This window comes from Sapajus apella, unplaced genomic scaffold (assembly GCF_009761245.1).
Source record: "Sapajus apella isolate SASKATOON/1434 unplaced genomic scaffold, GSC_monkey_1.0 scaffold159, whole genome shotgun sequence".
In the NCBI taxonomy this organism is placed as follows: domain Eukaryota; kingdom Metazoa; phylum Chordata; class Mammalia; order Primates; family Cebidae; genus Sapajus; species Sapajus apella.
In genome coordinates, this window is record NW_022437099.1 from 2,459,534 (window position 1) to 2,476,971 (window position 17,438).

The 17,438-nt window shown below is 61.1% G+C and overlaps 1 protein-coding gene across 2 annotated transcripts; it reads left to right on the top strand.

Moving 5' to 3' along the window:
* The first annotated feature begins 990 nt into the window (after positions 1-990).
* Positions 991-17,061, top strand: ZNF316 (zinc finger protein 316). 2 transcript variants are annotated; one of them, XM_032266547.1, is made up of 7 exons: positions 991-1,125; positions 5,421-5,558; positions 5,846-6,252; positions 6,447-6,565; positions 7,334-7,460; positions 8,006-8,119; positions 14,235-17,061. In XM_032266547.1, exons 3-7 carry the CDS (start codon positions 5,874-5,876, stop codon positions 16,553-16,555), a joined length of 3,060 nt encoding a protein of 1,019 aa, XP_032122438.1. In that variant the 5' UTR covers positions 991-1,125; positions 5,421-5,558; positions 5,846-5,873; the 3' UTR covers positions 16,556-17,061. The 2 variants fall into 2 exon arrangements, with proteins under 2 accessions (XP_032122438.1, XP_032122437.1); XM_032266546.1 differs by lacking the exon at positions 991-1,125 and adding an exon at positions 1,323-1,697.
* The last annotated feature ends 377 nt before the right edge of the window (positions 17,062-17,438 follow it).

The window sequence follows — 17,438 nt, forward strand, 5'->3', positions numbered from 1 at the left end:
AGTAGAGACGGGGGTTCACCATGTTGAACTCCTGACCTCCTGATCTGCCCACCAAGGCCTCCCAAAGTGCTGGGATTACAGGCGTGAGCCACTGTGCCCGTGAGCCACTGTGCCCGGCAGAGTCCTCCTCTATCTCTTGCCCAGTCAGGCCTGGGGCCCTCACAGAAAAGCACCAAGAACAATGGTGCAGGTGGGCTGGGAGCTGCGGAAGGGACCTGGGCCACACCATTCGAGGCCGAAGACAGACCTCTGACTCCACCGATGCCAGAGCTCATCCTCAGCCCCCAGCTGCACCCCTTGGGAGTAGATGCAGACGGGGTTGGGGGTGGCCGCTGAGCGCACTGACCCCTCCCCAGGCTCCTAGGGTCGCCTGTCATTTCTGCCCTCACACTGACCATTCCCTTTGCCTAGATAATCGCTTCCCTGCCGGTGACTCCACGTCCCTCCAAGTGCGGGCTCCATAACCCCAGGCCCCTCCTGCACTCAGCCGCCACAGCCCACCCTACCCGTGAGTCCTCTGCCCGTCCCTCCGCCCTCCTCACCCACAAGACGTTCACCCCACTCGAGCCCTGGGTCTGGCGGAGACGTGGACACCTGACCCTCTCCCGACCACAAGGGTCGTCGCCTCCCTCCACCGTCCTGGGGTCCAGGGCAGGCCCCGTGGACGCTCGGAGAGGGCCCAGCACGGGTCCGGGTCCTCAGCGGGCGCCCCTTGATGAACGAGGCTGCGCCGGGGTTCCGAGAAGGCGATGGTCGTCGCGGCGGGACCTCGAGGTCACCGAGGTGTCCAGGAGCGGGGGCGATGTCGTGGGCGCCCCACGAGTGTCAAGGGCGCTCCGGTCCCCTCCCCACACGTCCCGTCCTCGCCAGGCCAGAGGCTCAGATGGGCCAGCGCCCCTCCAACCCGCGCTTCCCGGTTCTGCGCCGTGGCCCCCGCGTGACCGGAAGTTCCTCCCCCCGCGGGGACGGGCGGGGCGGGGCTGGCCGGCGGCACTTCCGGTGCCCACGCGCCGCCGCCGCCGCGCAGCTCCCCGGCCGTCACTTTGTGTAGCGCGGGGCCCGCCGCCGGCCAGCAGGCCCCTGCCCCAGTGTCCGGCCCGCGGCTTGGCCAGCCCGGACCGCGCGGTGAGTGGGTCTCGCGGGGCCAGTGGGCGGCGGCGCGGGTGGCAGGTGCGGGCGGGCCGGGCTCACGCTCGGGGTCGGCGGCGGCGGCAGCGGGGCTCGGTTGGCCCTCGACGCCCGGCGCGGGGAGGCCGCGGGGAGGCGGCGGGGCCGGGGTCTGAGGGGCCGGAGCGGAGCTCGGGTCAGGCCTTCAGCGGCAGCGCTCCCGCCTCCCGGACCCCCGCCCGGGCCTGCGCGTTGCGGGCGGGCGCCGACCCCCGGGGTTCCAGGCAGAAGGAGGAGGGGGCAGGCCGGGGAGGCTACGCGCGACACCTCGGGGTGCCCGCCCACGCCTTCTCCGCCGCAGCAACAGTGGCTGGGCCCCGGCCGCCCCCGGGACACACCCATCCAGGAGGGGCTGTCACCGTCTGGGTCTCTGCAGGAGGCGGAGAGTCTGGACGCCACCTGCGGGGCGGGAGGCGCTCGGCCGTCGCCCCAGGAGCCCGCTTTGTGACCTTGGGGGCCTTGTCTGGGCTTTACCCTTATCTGCAGAAGAAGCCCCCGTGGGCTACTCGGCCGTCTTCTGCTGCTGGCAGGTGGGTAGGGAGGGACACCTATCCCTGGGATTGGATGGGGTCTGGGCTGTCCCGCTTGGCAGCAGAGGTAGGAAAGGGGCTGGCCTCTGGTTGAGAACCCGATGGGCAAGGGGAAGTGCAGGTACCAGGAGGGTCAGTCCCCCAGCTCTCCTTGTGTGGGGTGATTTTGGTGCTTGGTTTGGTTCAACAAGTGTGGGCCGATCTCCGGAGCCGAATGGGATGGCCAGGGGCTACCCTGGGGGACTTGGGATGGCCCCCGTGGAAATACCTGCCTCAGGAGCAAACCCAGGAGGGTAGAGTGATCCAGGATCCGAGGACAGATAGTGAGGATTGTTGTGGTTGGGGAAGAAGGACCTCCAGGAGGGCATGAAGACCCGAAGAGCTCGGAGGGCTGGTTGGGGGGTTACCCAGAGGGAATGAAGGGGACTAGTCACAAGCGTACCCACATGTCTCCTCCCACTCTCCGAGTTCGGTTTCCCTGGCTTTGGAGCTTTTGTGGAGAATTTCTATCCACTTTTAAGCTTTGCCTCTTCCTGTCCTTGCCTCCCTCCCTGCTCCTCTTGGAAGGTGCCTTGTCACCTTCGACTGTAAATGTTGTCTGCAGCACCATATCCTAGAGTGCAGGGCCCTGGTAGAAATGAGGATTTGGGGCCGGCTCAGTGGCTCACGGCTGTAATCCCAGCACTTTGGGAGGCGGAGGCCGGGTGGATCATCTAAGTTCGGGAGTTTGAGAAATGAAGGTTTGCGATGACGTTGATGAGGCCCCCTGTGGCCTCTGACCCAGAGTTGGATGCAGAGGGAGAGGTGAGCAGTGTTTACAGTGGGCCGGTAGGCTGGCAAGAGGAGGGAAAGAGTGCGGGCCTGGGCTAGGCAGAGATAACCCAGGGCGAGTTGCTGGAATCTAAACTCTGTCCGGCCCTCTGAGGTCCATTTTTCAAAGCATTCTGTTCTGAATCTTGGGTTGGGGTGATGTCTGGCTGTGCTGCTGACCTCTGTAGGAGCTGATCCTCCATCTTCTCTGGTCATCAGTGGGTGGACCTCTTGGGAGAGAGGACTTAACTCGGTGTCCTCTTTGGAGGCAGAGACTCTCCACTGCTTCTGGGTGAGTTCCAATTGAAGGATCCCCCCTACTGCCCGACCCCAGCAGTGGTCAGTCTGTTCTGGAACAGAACAGTAGGGCCAAAATGCTGAGTGTAAAAAATTCTATGTTCCTCACATTGGCTGTTGACTTTAGAGTCATTCTTTCAGTAAGTATTTGAATGCTTCTTTCAGACGCAAGCAAAGGGAGCTCTTGCTGCCCTGGAGTTGACCATATGCAGGGAGAGAGATCATAAGACAGTCTCATAAGTGTATTTTTAAAATGTGGCGCATGCTGTGAGGGAAGAATTACAGGGAACCATGTCACCCCCTGGGGCCCAAGGGGCTGCGTTGGAAGATCATCCAGGAAGAGGGGAAGAGAGTTCCGGGGATGGGGAACAGCACACACACAGGTCCTGAGATGGGATGAACATGGGGCCACTTTATTCCAAAGCCGTGAAGTTTTCTTTTGTTGTGTTCTCATGTATGGCACCCTGGCTCTGGGAGTTTAAAGTTGTTGCTTCAGGTGGTGGCTAGGCAGGAGACAGCTCTGCTGGGCTTGGTATGGCACCTAGGCCCGGCCTGAATCTGCAGCCTGAGGCCTGACTGAGAAAAGCCCTCCTCTGGGCCTCCAGTGGGTGGCAGTTGGGAAACCATTGCTGAGTGTTCCCAGTGCCCTGAGTGCTGGGCAGGGCTGAATCCTCCTGGAGGTGGCTAGCATAACACGTAGCACATAGATTTCAACACTGTGGGAATCTTCACACGCCAAAGAGCTGTGGACACTGAGGAGGCCGGCTTCCGGGAAAGGCTGGTGGTTGGGGTGGCGCTCCCAGGCGTAGTTCTGTGACCCGAGTCTTTGGGGTCAGTGATTCTGAAACTAGAAACGGTGCTGGAGCCAGTGAGGTGGGCACATGTGACTTTTGGGACAGAGGTGGTTTCTGGATGCCTATGTGTCCCAGCCCTTGACTTGAGTGAGCCTGCGTGAATGCTCAGAGCTTCCTGGCTATTAAAGTGTGGATTTAAAGCAGCTGCTCGAAGCAGTTTAGGAAATGAGTATGTGCAGCTGATGGTTTGGGTGTCTGTCCACGTGGTAGGCTGTCCTCACATTGCTCTAAAGAAATACCTGAGACTGGGTACTTCGTAAAGAAGAGGTGAAATTGGTGCATGGTTCTGCAGGCTGTACAGGAAGCATGATGCTGGCATCTGCCTGACTTCTAGGGGGCCTCAGGAAGCCTTTAATCATGGTGGAAGGTGACCGGAAGTAGGCATGTCACATGGCAAAAACAGGAACAAGCAAGAGAAAGTGAGTGGGGAGGCGCCATACACCAGATGTACTGTGAATTCAGAGCGAGCACTCACTCATTACTCACTGTCTCCAAGGGGATGGCCCAAGCCATTCCTGAGGAATCCGCCCCCATGAGCCAGTCACCTCCTATCAGGCCTCACTTCCAGCATTGGGGATGAGGGTTCAACCTGAGATTTGGGTGGGGGCAAACATCCAGGCTCTCTCTGTCCCTTCCAATCCCATGTTGAAGCGTGATTTCCAGTGTTGGAGGTGGGCCTGGTGGGAGGTGACTGGCTCATGGGGGCGGATCCCTCATTAATGGTTTAGTGCCATCCCTTGGTGGCAAGGGAGTTCTCAGTTCACAAGAGATCTGGTTGTTTTAAAAGAGTCTGGGGCTTCCTCCCTCTCTCTCACTCCCCCTTTGCCTCCCTCCATGAGTGGAAGCTTCCTGAGGTTCTCCCCAGAAGAAGGTGCCGGTGCCATGTTGGTGCAGCCTGTAGAACCGTAAGTGAATTAAACCTCTTTTCTTTATGACTTACCCAGCCTCAGGTATTCCTTCATGGCAATGCAGAAACGGCCTAACGCAGCTGCCTAATTGGTGGAGAAGTGATGGGTACAGAGGGAGAGTTAATTGCAGGGCAGCTTTTTCCCGTGTCCATAAGAACACCATTTGTGGTCGTCTGGACTGTTCTTGCCAAGGGCACTCGGTCTTGTTTTAGGAGTTCTGTGGCAGACACTGTCCACTGCTAGAGCTGGATGAGCTGGGCTGGGCCCAGTGCTCTGTGTGGCCAAGTGGCCTGACATTCCAGGATGCCTCTGGGGCTCATGCCCTCACCCCCTGGATTCTGGGCTTGGCTCGCTTTAGAAATGGACCTGTTCAGGCCAGAGACACTGATGGTTCGTGTCCTGGGTGATGGGCCTGGTCTCAGGTTTATACCCAGAAAGGAGCCCCAGAAATAGACTCATCAGTGCTGTGACTCTGCCCTGCCCTTTAGGACCCCACAGGGGCTGGTGAAGGACGTGCAGTTGGGAGGGGTGAGAGGTCCCAGGGCCAGCACCTCCCATCCTGCTGTGTCCATGGTCCTGGACCCTGTGTCAGTGTGGTTGCCTCTCCTCTGAGCTTCTGGGCTGAGCAGTCCCTGACGTCAGTGGGAGAGTAGGATCCTGTAGCCTTTGGGGCTTTGGCAACTCAGCTCTTAGGAGTGTCTGATCCCCAAACTTGAAATGTCACAGGGCATTTCCTGTCCTTCTGATGGTCCAGCGATGGGCCTCCACCATGCGCTGTGCTTTTCACAGAGCGAGGGCTGAGGACACATCAGGGTGATGCTGGCTCATGGCCCCTGCTCTCCCGTGTCCTGCAGGAAGGAGCCTGACCTGCCGGCTTCCTGGCGCCTGTGTCTCCTCCCAGCCCTGTCATGCCTTACAAGTGCCTTTAGCCTGTCTGTGCTGAGAGCTCTTTGCGTTCCCTGCTGGCCTGGTTCATGTGTGTTGAGGACGAGGTAAGCGTCTCTTTGTCCTGTGTATCAGGTGAGCTTTTCCTTCTGGCTAAGCTTGGCCCCTCCAGCTAAACATGGGCCACCCTTGGGCTGTGTGATGCTTCCCTGGGGATAAAGACTCTGGGATAAATGCCTCATTTACTCAAGGAAAGAACAGCAGTTCACACCAGGCACACAGTTCTTGTGAAAAGAAGCTGAGACTGGCATCCCAGGGTCATGCGGAGTCCCTGTGAGGGGACCCGTATGGTATGCTGAGAACAGCCCATCACTGGCGCCTATCTGCGTTTCAGGCCGTGCGGAGGCTCGCTCCCAGGGAGGATGGCGGCACTCCACACGACTCCTGACTCCCCAGCTGCCCAGCTGGAGCGGGCAGAGGATGGGTCAGAGTGTGACCTTGACCAGGAGGAAGAGGAGGAAGAGGAGGAAAAGGGGAAAGAGGCACAGGAGGTAGAAGAGGAGGAGGAGGAGATAGTGGTGGAAGAGGAGGAGGAGGCTGTGACAGAGGTGGTGGAGGACTCGCAGGTGGAGGAGGACGCGCAGGTGGAGGAGGTGGCCGAGGTGGAGGTGGAGGCGGACGTGGAGGAGGAGGAGGAGGACGTGGAGGAGGTGCTGACAGAGGAGCAGCAGCCAACGTTGGGGACCCAGGAACGACTTAGCCATGGTGGTGATGCCAAGTCCCCAGCTCTGCAGGAAAAGGGTAAGAAAAGCAGCCAGCTTTAGGGAGAAAGTGAAGGGAGCTGGGGTGGGCCAGGCCAGGGACCTGGTCAAGCCAGGGAGGGCTCTTGGGCTGACAGGGTGGAGCCTGGCTTTGCAATGAGGGTTTCATTGGGGCTTCTGGCCCTGTAGGCCAGGGGCTCAGGGCAGCTGGCCCTCAGAGATCTCTCCCCATAGGCCTGCAGGCCTCCCGGGTTCCAGTCACTCCTAGGGATGAGGACCTGGAGGAGGAGGAGGAGGAGGAGGAGGAGGATGAGGACGAGGACGAGGATGATTTACTGATGGCTGGGTCTCAGGTGAGCTGCCCTCTCTGTTTGGGGCTTGGATGACCCAGGCAGGGTTTCCCCTGGGACCTTGGCACCTGCTCTCTGGAGACTTGTGTTGGCAGAGGCCACAGCACTGGAATCCCCAGGCTGGGCCCAGGCCCTGAGCTGGGAGGGGGCTGTGGGAAGCGGCTGGGTGTCCAGCCCCAAGGCTGGGGCTGTGGTCCTGCTCTTGTGGAGCCTGGCCCCTCCCAGCTGTTGGGTTGTCCTGATCGCTTTGGCTGCCACCCACTCAACGGCGCTGTGCACAGTGACTTCAGAGGCCTGGCTCTCTCCCAAGGCTGGCCGCTCCCTCACCTGGAGTGCTTGTCACATGTCCAGGGTCTGGTTTCCTGCTGCCCAGTCAGGTTGGGCGCCAGTGCCCACACCCAGTTTAGTTGCTGTCGCTTGTCCACCTAGGAGTGGGCCCTCCATGATCGACATGGCCACTGCAGTGGCTCAAGGCGGATTATGTGAAGAGGGGGTCTGGGGGTGGGGCTCATTGTCTCCTTACTTTTACGTGAGACACAGCTCTGCTGTATGAGCTGGGTCATTCACTCTCTTTGAGCTTGAGTCCCCAGTCTCTGGCTGGGATTAGGTTCCTGTTTCCCAGGGCTGTGGCAAGGCCTGAATGCTCCAAGTGCCATCTGGGCATCTGTGTTCCCCTGACACCCACGCTGGAGGGCCTCAGTGGTCTGAATCTTCCGTGGCTGTCTGTAAAGGGCTCCCTCAGCCTGTCACCTGCGGCCCTGTGTTTCCCAGGGGCTGGTGACCTTTGAAGATGTGGCTGTGTACTTCTCCCTGGAAGAGTGGGAGAGGCTGGAGGCAGACCAGCGGGGCCTCTACCAGGAAGTCATGCAGGAGAACTATGGGATTCTAGTGTCCTTGGGTAAGGATGGGATCTTGTGCCCCCAACAGGCAGCCTGGTATGATGGCTGCCAGGGCCTTAGCTGTCTGACAGGGGGAGCTTTTCAAATCCCAGGGTCTTTGAAAATGTGGATGCTGGGGCCAGCCCACCTCCCAGGGAAGCCCTAGGACCCCATGGGCCCTGGGTGGGGTGGGGGATGTCCTAGGGCTGCACTGGCCAGGCAGCGCCCTGAGCCAGGTGACACCTCTGTGGAGGCAGTCTGGCTGTGGTCTCTGCTGCATGGCCCCTGAAGCCTCCAGGATGAGGAGGTGGGTGAGGGAGGAGAAGGGGTGTGGGCATCTTGCAGTGGAAGGTGTTGAGGGGACTTGGTGGGACGAGAGCAGGGGAGGACAGGGAACGCTTCAGAGGGAAAGGACCACCTGGATCCTCTGGAGCAGGGAAGGGTGGGGAGGGCTGGTGCCAGGGCAAGTGGAGGTGGGGGTTGCTGAGCGGTGGCGCAGCCCAGGCCGTAGGGCAGCAGAGGGTCCAGGGGAACCACCTGCAGCCAGCATCTGATCTCCTGGCAGGATACCCAATCCCCAAGCCCGATTTGATCTTCCGACTGGAGCAAGGGGAAGAACCTTGGGTCCCAGATAGCCCCCGACCTGAGGAAGGAGACATCGTCACCGGTGTCTACACAGGTGAGCGTGTGATGGAATTTTGTGGTTTGTGCCAACAGCTACTCAGAGCTGTTGTCAAACATTGGCCTTCACTGAGTTCTCTGCAGACCTGGTATCTGCTGTCTCTGACTGTGTCTCTGACCATCTGTTCTGAGGGGTCCTCTGTGGACATGGGTGGCTGCCCTGTGCCAACCTCTGCCTTTGCTGACTGGCTCCTGGTGGTTCAAGTTTCAGAGAGGTCTGAGGGCTGTAAGGTCCTTAGACAACGTAGAGGCTCCTTCTAGGAACCTTTAAAAATGATTCCCTGGCTGGGCATGGTGACTCACACCTGTAATCCCAGTACTTTGGGAGGCCAAGGTGGGCAGATCACCTGTGGTCAGGAGTTTGAGACCAGCCTCACCAACATGGAGAAACTCCGTCTCTACTAGAAATACAAAATTAGCTGAGTGTGGTGGCACATGCCTGTAATCCCAGCTACTCGGGAGGCCGAGACAAGAGAATTGCTTAAACCCAGGAGGTGGAGGTTGCAGTGAGCCGAGGTCGTGCCATTGCACTCCAACCTGGGCAACAAGAACGAAAACAACAACAACAAAACAACAAAAACCAAAAAAAAGATTCCGTGCCCTGTGTTGGAGCCTGTGAATTTCTTTGTATGTGAGGGGCCAGCTGTCAGGTGGTTGGCTGAGACAGGGCAGGAGCGGGAGCCCAACACACCATTGTGGAGGCTTTTCTGATGCTAGCCGGTCCTCCTGCTTCTTGGCCCACTTGGCTGTGTCTGGGAATAGGCTCCCCTCAGCCTCCCCTGCTCTCCCTAGAGCACTGCAGGCAGGACTCTGACTGGGGTGAGCAGTTTGGGGCATTCTGGAGAGGAGGTTTTGGAGTGATGGGTGCAGAAGGTGTTCAGGGTCGTGGATTTCCCGGGAAGCCTCAGGCCCAGCTCTGGCTCTGCTCCTTCAACTCCAGGCTGACAGAATTTGTTTCTGGACTGGAGTATGCAAGGCCCAAGTGTGTTCGTCTCTTGGGCTTCTTGATGAATTGGGCCACACATGATGTCTGGGCTCTGGCACTGCCCTCATCAGGGCCTACCCCTCTCGAGGGCTGCTGAAGCCTCGGCCTGCCTTTCAGGCGTGGCTCCACAGTTCCCCCCCTCCTGCCCCTCCCCCATCCTGCCTTTCTCTTTACCTGGCTTAGATCCCCACCCTGGTTGAACCCCATTTTCCACTGGCTCTGGTCTGCACTGGAGCAAGAACGTGCTGGAGAAAATTGTGCCTGTGGGTGCCAGCAGGCCTTATGTGGCTGCCAGTGGCCTTGACCTGGTGGGTCAGCCCTGTACCCCTGTGGGGCTGCCTTTCCACTCCCTGAGATGGACCCCCTCAGCCACTGCAGACTGGCTCTTCTGAGGTCACCTGCCCTAGTAAGGGGCAGGCCCAGTGCCTGTCCTCAGAGGAGGACCCCTCCTTACAGACCTGGCAGCCTGGCCAGGGTCACGCAGCTGGTTCAGATCCCAGTGCAGAAGCTGAGCCTGAGAGCCCTGCCTCCCCTACGCTGTGGTGTATGGGGCCAGCGGCATCCTCATCTCCCTGACAGATTGCAGAAGGGAGGGCTGCTGATGCCTGTGGATTTGGGCATGTCACCCTTGTCCAGCTCCTCCATTTGTGACTGTCCCCCGTGAGGGAGGGTCTCTCCCTAAGGCCATCTGGAGTTTGTGTCTGGATGGAGCAGGTTACACTGACTGGGTGAGGGGAGGGAGCAGGTGTTGGCTTTACTCAGAACCGACTTCCACAGCCTGCACTCCAGGCCGGGCCCCAGCGTGGGTTCAGAGGGAGAGACACGGTGCTGTTCAGTCAGCCTACTTTGTGGACTTGCTGTGGGGGGCCCGGGTCAGGTTGAGGCTGGAGGGCAGGTTCCAGGCTCCCAGATGGGCACAGGTTGTCCAGGGGTGGGAGTTGTAGATGGTGGCGGCCTGGTGCACTGAGCAGCATCCCTGTGTGATGTTAGATGTGTGTAGGGTCCCATGGCAGGTTGGGACCGTGTCTTCTGTGTGGGCCAGGCATGTGGGTATAGGGCCACTGTCTTCCCCACAGCCCCTTTGATTAGTATCCTACATAGGACCCCCTCCCTGTGCCCAGGGCAGGGCAATTACCAGACGTGTTCCAGGGGCTCTGCTGCTAGGGACATTGGTTGGCCCCTGGGATTATCACTGCCTCCTGCACAGTTAAACCAGGGCCCAGGGACAGAAGCTGGAACGCCTGCTGTTGTGTTGGTAGGATTCTAGGTAATGCACAGCTTTGGTGGTGCAGGTGACACCCCTCCTGATTCTGGGTAATGCCCAGCTTTGGTGGCGCAGGTGACCCCCTCCTGGGTGCAGGGACCTTTGTGCATCCAGGGCTTCCCTGAGGGCCTCGGTGTAGAACCAGCCACTGGTGAGCAGGAGGGCCCTAGTGTGGGCTGGAGGGTGCCCCACCCCTCCTGTCCAGTCCAGGAGGTAGCCTGCTGCCAGGGCTGGCTAGTGGCCTCTCTAGGGTTAGGGACTGCGGCCCAGCCTCCACGAGGAAACGCCCTGGTGGGGATCTGTGACCACCGGTGCCTGATGGCAGGAAGGGAGCATCGCCTGACATTTGGGGGACAACTCAAGTGATGACCAAAGGAAAGCATGGGATGGACAGCAGGGGGCCTCAGCATCTCCACGGATCCATGGTGGCATTGGTACCACCTGACCCTGGGAGCAGTGGAGGTGCCACTGTAGGTGTTTACGGCTGTGCATGTCAACCTTGCCACAGTCCCACCAAGTGGATTGCAGGTGCTGTTACCAACCCATTTTACAGATGGGGAAACTCAGATTAAATGTCTTGCCCAAGGTCCCATGGCCAGTGCGTCATAGAAGTGGAATTCACACCCAGGCAGAGCCCGAGCCCCCCAGCTGCCTCTTGAGGTGAAGCCAAGGAAGAGATGGTGACGGGTCCGGCCTTGTCCCTGCAGTCCTGGTGAACGGAGCAGATGCAGGGCTTCAGGCTGTAGGATTTGCTGTGGTGGGCACAGTGGAGTGGTAAGCCCTTGAGGAACACCTCAGCATTAAGATTCAGAGGGGAATCCTCTAAAGAAGCCACTCAGCTAGGGAGCAGCTGTGCCTGGTGCTGATGCCTGTGGAGGGATGGGGGAAGAGATTGTTCCTGTGACATCCCCAGCCCTAAGGCCTTTAATTCATTCCCTTGGTACCCAGCTGCTGGGGTGGTCTCCCCCTCCATCAGCTTCTGTCACCTGCCGCTGCATAGGAGGGTTTTAGTGTTCCCAGTTCAGGACAGGCTGTGAAGGTCCTCGTGGCTGCACTCTGGAAACTTCTCCCTCCCTAGACAGCTGACTTTGAGCCTCTCATTGGTCTCTGCTTTTTATCCCTGAGCCATGTGGTCCCTCGGGAACTTCCCAGAAGCCTAGCCAAATGTTACCCAAGGTCAGAGTCCTTAGGCCTAAATATGAGGTGCAGGGGAGAGAGACCACCAGCCCCAGGATCTCCTCTTCTCCGCTGTCCCCTGGGTTCTGGAGGAAGCAGGTATATTGGGCGCCATGGGCTGCTGGCGCATGGTTCCTGGCCCATTGCCGTCCAGCTGTTGAGAAACACGTGCCAGCCCCTCCTAGTTAGCCAACGGTTGCCCTGGCTTGAGTCTGGTGAGTCGAGCTGTGAGGAGGCCTCACTTAGATCTGAAAAAGGGCTTTGGATCTAAGAGCCAGCAAACACCCTTGGGGCCTTGTCCCTGGAGTCCTGTTAGTTAGACACCCTCACTCCAGGCTGTTCCCATCCACTGCAACAGAGCCTGGCCTGGGGCAGGCTGGTCTCCCTTTGGGGCCCTTCCCAGGGACCCTGATCCTTCCTGGGAGTTCCCCTCAGAGTGCAGCCAGCTCCGACTTCCCAGGGACTTGGATGCCCTTCCCCACCCACACTTGGTGTCAATGGTGGCCTCTGTCATTGTGCCGTATGCTTGAGTGTGGCTCACCCTTGTCCCAATTGTTGGACAAGTGGCTGTGCCAGCTATAGAGCTGGTGAGAGGTGCCCTCTCTACAGAGCCCACAGGGAGAGGGGGTCCCCACCTACCTCCCCAAGTGAAAGGCTTCCCTGCGGTGCTAAGGATCCAGGGAGAGGTGCTGGGAGGAGCCATTGGGACCTGGCCCTGCCTCCCAGCTCTGCATAGCTGAGACTGTGGCGGGCAAGGCCGCAGTTGGCCTGTGGGGTCCAGCTCTTTGAGGCCTATTATCCAGCAAATGCTCATTGTGTCTTGGCTGGCTCCTGAGGTGCTGACACACCCTGCTACAAAGTCATAGTTGTTCCTAGGATTGAACCTTCCCCGTTTGGCGGGGTCTCTAAACCCAAGACCCGAATCAGAGCCTGAAGGTCAGATCCTTTCCATCTGTCCATCAGCCCCAACTGCCTGGCCCTCTGCCAGCCTCCCTGACCTGTAGGGTTGGGGCATAGGGCTGGGGTGCAGCAGCCTTCCCAGACCTGGGGAGCATTGCAGCCAAAGGGGGAAGGGCGACCAGTGAGGGAGACTGGGCTTTTCTTTACTGCTCTGTGCACAGAGTGGCTGTGGGTGGCAGTTTGAGGTAGACTCAACTTAGTGACAAGAAACCTTTTTCTTTTATTTCAAGCTTACGTTTATTATAATAGTAAACTGCAAAAGTATCACGAAGTGTGAAAGATGAAGTAACCCATTTTCTTACTCTTCCATGATGCGTGTTTTTGCACAGTGAAACCAGGCCCGTTCGGGTCTGTTTTCCCCCACGGCTCTAGATTCCCATATGGAATGCATGTGGGATGCTATAGTGCCAAGGCCATGCAGACTGGCAGGGGCCGGTGTGTGACATGAGGGGCCAGCCCAGGCTCACCAGGACCTCCTGGGCTCTGACTTTCCTCCTAAGGTCAGGATTCAGTGGTCCAGGCTCACCTAGCTAGGTGACAGCTGAAATAGGCCAGTGCCTTGGCAGGGGACCCAGGTAGGGTAAGGAGGAGATTCCCACACCAGCTGTGAGAGCTGGAACTTTCCAGAGGCTGAGACTGTGAGGTGGACACTGGGGAGGGTCCCAGAGAGCAGCCACGCAGGTGCCTTGGAGCATCTGGGGCCGCAGGCCAGCCATCATCCCTGCGTTCCCTGTGACTTAGTGCCTGCTCCGGAGACAACAGTTCCCTCCTGGTGTGTCACAGAGTCTCAGGTGTATCAGCCATCAACAGGAGCCCCACTGTGCCAGCTTCATCTCCATGCACCTCGGATGGCCAAAGGGAGAGGGCAGAAGGGAGAGAGCAGGGTGCAGCTTGGCGGGAGAGGGGCAGAATGGGGGATGCTGAGCAAAGCTTAGAGCTGAGAGGCCAGATGTGTTGGCTCAGGTTTGTAATCCCAGCGCTTTGGAAGGCCGAGGCCCGAGGATCACCTGAGGCCAGGCGTTTGAGACCAGCCTGGTCAACATGGTGAAACCCCATCTCTTAAAAATACAAAAAATTAGTCGGGCTGGTTGTGTGAGCCTGTAATCCCAGCTACTCCGGAGGCTGAGGTGGGAGAATTGCTTGAACCTGGGAGGCGGGGTTGCAGTGAGCTGAGATCGTGACTGTACAGAGGAGGAGGTTCTTTTAGAAAAAAAAAAAAAAAAAAAAAAAAAAGCTGGTCCTCTGCAGAGGGGGCCGCCTTTTGCGCTGTCTTCCAGAAAGGCCATAGAGACAGAGCTCTTCAGGAGCTTTGCGGGGGAAAAGACCCCCAGCGTCTCCACCTCATTTTCTCAGCACAGGATCCCTACTGTGGGTTTAACTTTGGGTCTCACCCCTTCCTAGAGCTTGCCGCGTTCCTCAGCAGGTGGCAAACCCTGGGGGAGCTGGAGGTCTGGAAGAGACGTTGGATGGGAGCCCTGGCCTTCGTGTGCTGCTTGTCCCCAGGCTCCTAGCTGGGGGAGGGGGGGCGGCTTTCCTGCCTTTGCAGCTGTTCAGGGCTGGCAGTGGGGCATGGGCACGGCTCACTTGGTAAAAGGAGGTGCCCCGTCCGACTGGAGGGAGGTCCGGCTGGAGGCCTCTCGGGAGCCCTGATTTCTTGGAGCAGGAACCTGCCAGAGGCTCCTGTCGAGTTCACTTACGTCTCTTCTGGCCTGCCTTTGTCGCCTTTAGGAGCCTGGTTCTGGACGGATGACATAGAGGACCACGAGGAGGAAGACGACGAGGACTTCCTGGCGGAGGTGGCTGAGGAGGAGAACGAGCCCCCGGGACTTTGGTCTGCTGCCTACGGCGTGGGGGACGTGCCTGGGACGTGGGGCCCCGACGACTCGGATTCGGCGCAGACTCCGGAGGGGTGGGGACCTGACCCAGGCGGCCTCGGAGTCCTGGCCGACGGCTCCGAAGCAAAGCCTTTCCTGCCTGGCCGGGAGCAGGGAGCGAACCTGCTGTCGCCCTGGGCGTTCCCGGCCACGGTGGACACGCCGGCCGGTCGGCCCGAGACCACGTGCGATGTGTGCGGCAAGGTCTTCCCGCACCGCTCGCGGCTGGCCAAGCACCAGCGCTACCACGCGGCCGTCAAGCCCTTCGGCTGTGAGGAGTGCGGTAAGGGCTTCGTGTACCGCTCGCACCTGGCCATCCACCAGCGCACGCACACTGGCGAGAAGCCCTTTCCGTGCCCGGACTGCGGCAAGCGCTTCGTCTACAAGTCGCACCTGGTGACGCACCGACGCATTCACACTGGCGAGCGGCCGTACCGCTGCGCCTTCTGTGGCGCGGGCTTCGGGCGACGCTCCTACCTGGTCACACACCAGCGCACGCACACGGGCGAGCGGCCCTACCTGTGTCCGCACTGCGGCCGCAGCTTCAGCCAGAGCTCGGCGCTCGCGCGGCACCAGGCGGTGCACACCGCTGACCGCCCGCACTGCTGTCCCGACTGCGGCCAGGCCTTCCGCCTGCGCGCCGACTTCCAGCGCCACCGGCGCGGCGGGGCCTGCGCGGAGCCGGGTGGCGACGGCCCCCGGCGGGAACCCAGCGAGACCGCGGCCGCCGCAGTGCCGGAGGACACTGAACCCGGGCCTGAGGGGCCGGAGCGGCCTGAAGCCGGCGAGGCAGACGGAGAGGTGGAGGCCGCAGCCCATGGGAGAGAGGAGGCGGTGGTGGTGGCGCCCAACCCCACCCCTAGCGGCAAGGCAGACCCGGCACCGGACAGGCGCTTCCTGGAGCTTGGCAACGGCCTGGAGGAGGGCGAAGGCCCCTCCTCCCACCCGCTGGGCTTCCATTTCCCGGTGCACCCAAAGTCCTGGTTACACCCGGACGGCTTCCCGATCCTGGGCCTGCCTGACTTCGGAGAGCGGCTGCCGGTCGACGGGCGTCCGCTCCCGGCGCCCCTGGGGGGTCCGCTCTCCCTGGTGGAGGGCACCGGGCTGGCCTGCGATCCTTTCGGCAGCGGGGCCGGTGTCGGCGGAGGTGGCCTGCGCGCGTTCGGGCCCGCTGTCGGGGGACTGCTGGCCGAGCCTGCGCCGGCCGCGCTGGCGGAGGAGGAGAGCCCGTGGATCTGTTCAGACTGCGGCAAGACGTTCGGGCGCCGCGCGGCGCTGGCCAAGCACCAGCGCTACCACGCGGGCGAGCGGCCTCACCGGTGCGCCGACTGCGGCAAGAGCTTCGTATACGGCTCGCACCTTGCGCGCCACCGGCGCACGCACACCGGCGAGCGGCCCTTCCCTTGCCCCGAGTGCGGTGCGCGCTTCGCCCGCGGCTCGCACCTGGCGGCGCACGTGCGCGGCCACACCGGCGAGAAGCCGTTTGTGTGCGGCGTCTGCGGCGCGGGCTTCAGCCGCCGCGCACACCTGACGGCGCACGGACGCGCGCACACTGGAGAGCGGCCCTACGCGTGTGGCGAGTGCGGCCGGCGCTTTGGGCAGAGCGCGGCGCTGACCCGGCACCAGTGGGCGCACGCGGAGGAGAAGCCGCACCGCTGCCCCGACTGCGGCAAGGGCTTCGGCCACAGCTCGGACTTCAAGCGGCACCGGCGCACGCATACGGGCGAGAAGCCCTTCCGATGCGCCGACTGCGGCCGCGGCTTCGCGCAGCGCTCCAACCTGGCCAAGCACCGGCGCGGCCACACTGGCGAGCGCCCCTTCCCGTGCCCCGAGTGCGGCAAACGCTTCTCGCAGCGCTCGGTGCTGGTCACGCATCAGCGCACGCACACGGGCGAGCGGCCCTACGCCTGCGCCAACTGCGGTCGCCGCTTCTCGCAGAGCTCGCACCTGCTCACCCACATGAAGACGCACCGCGGCGCCGCTGCCGCACCGGGCTCGGGTTCAGCCCCGGCCCCCGCGTCCAAGCCCGAGGCGCCGGCCAAAGGGCCGCCCAGCGCCGGCCCGGGGGAGCGCGGCAGCGCCCTGCTGGAGTTCGCGGGCGGCACGAGCTTCGGCTCAGAGCATCAGGCCGCGTTCGCCGGGCCTTCGGGCGCCTACCGGGAGGGCGTCCTGTGAGGGGTCCGGGGCCAACAGCAGCGCAGCCCTCCGGGCCACCGGCCCCTCCCCTGGACCGCCGGCCCCTTGCTTCTCAGGCCCGGGGGGCTGAGGGTCCCAGTCCTGGGTGCCGTGCCTTCCCTCAGCCCCCGCCCCGCGGCCCCGGGTTTCCCGCCCGCCGGGTCCCTGAGCTCGGCCAGAGACCTGAAGAGCGCTGGGGAGAAGAGCAGTGCAGAGGCAGCGAGGCCGGGGCGCCACCCCCATGGAGACTGCGATATACCCTGGGTGGGCCTGGGCTGTGAAGCAGGGCGGTCGCTGGTGGGCGATGCTATTTATTTCACTCAGATTCCGACTTAGGTGGCTGGGGGAGGAAGGGAATTGTGTGTTGGTAATCGGGTGTGGCGGCGAGGGAGGGGAAGCCCTTGAGCCACAGGAGGGTGGGGCCCGGCCACCCACGTGGGCCAGCGGGATGCCTGGGAGGCCGGTGGGTTTGGCTGACCACTTCTTCCCATTCCTTAGTGGGAGACTTAGGGCCTTCCGGTCATCCAAGTCTGTCCCGAAGGCTTTAAGAACTGCGCGTGGCAGGGGAGGCCTTGTAGGTTTCCAGAGGGCGGAGCTCCGGTGGGAAAACTTGAATCTTGTCTGCGGATATTTATTTCCACCTTTTGTATGACCTGAAGAATCTAGGAGGAGAAAGAGCCAGATACCAAACTTATGGCCGGGCGGACGGGTCGCCGGTGTTGACAGGGTTCCCAGGGGGTTTGAAGCCTTATTCTCTGGAGCCACCTGCTCTCCTCTCCCCACGCTGGCACTTAGGTCAGCCAGGCGGCCGCCGGTTCGGTTTTGGTCTCCGCTTCCTCTCTCAGTCCTTTGGTACTTTCACCTCCTTCAGCCGGAGGTGGCA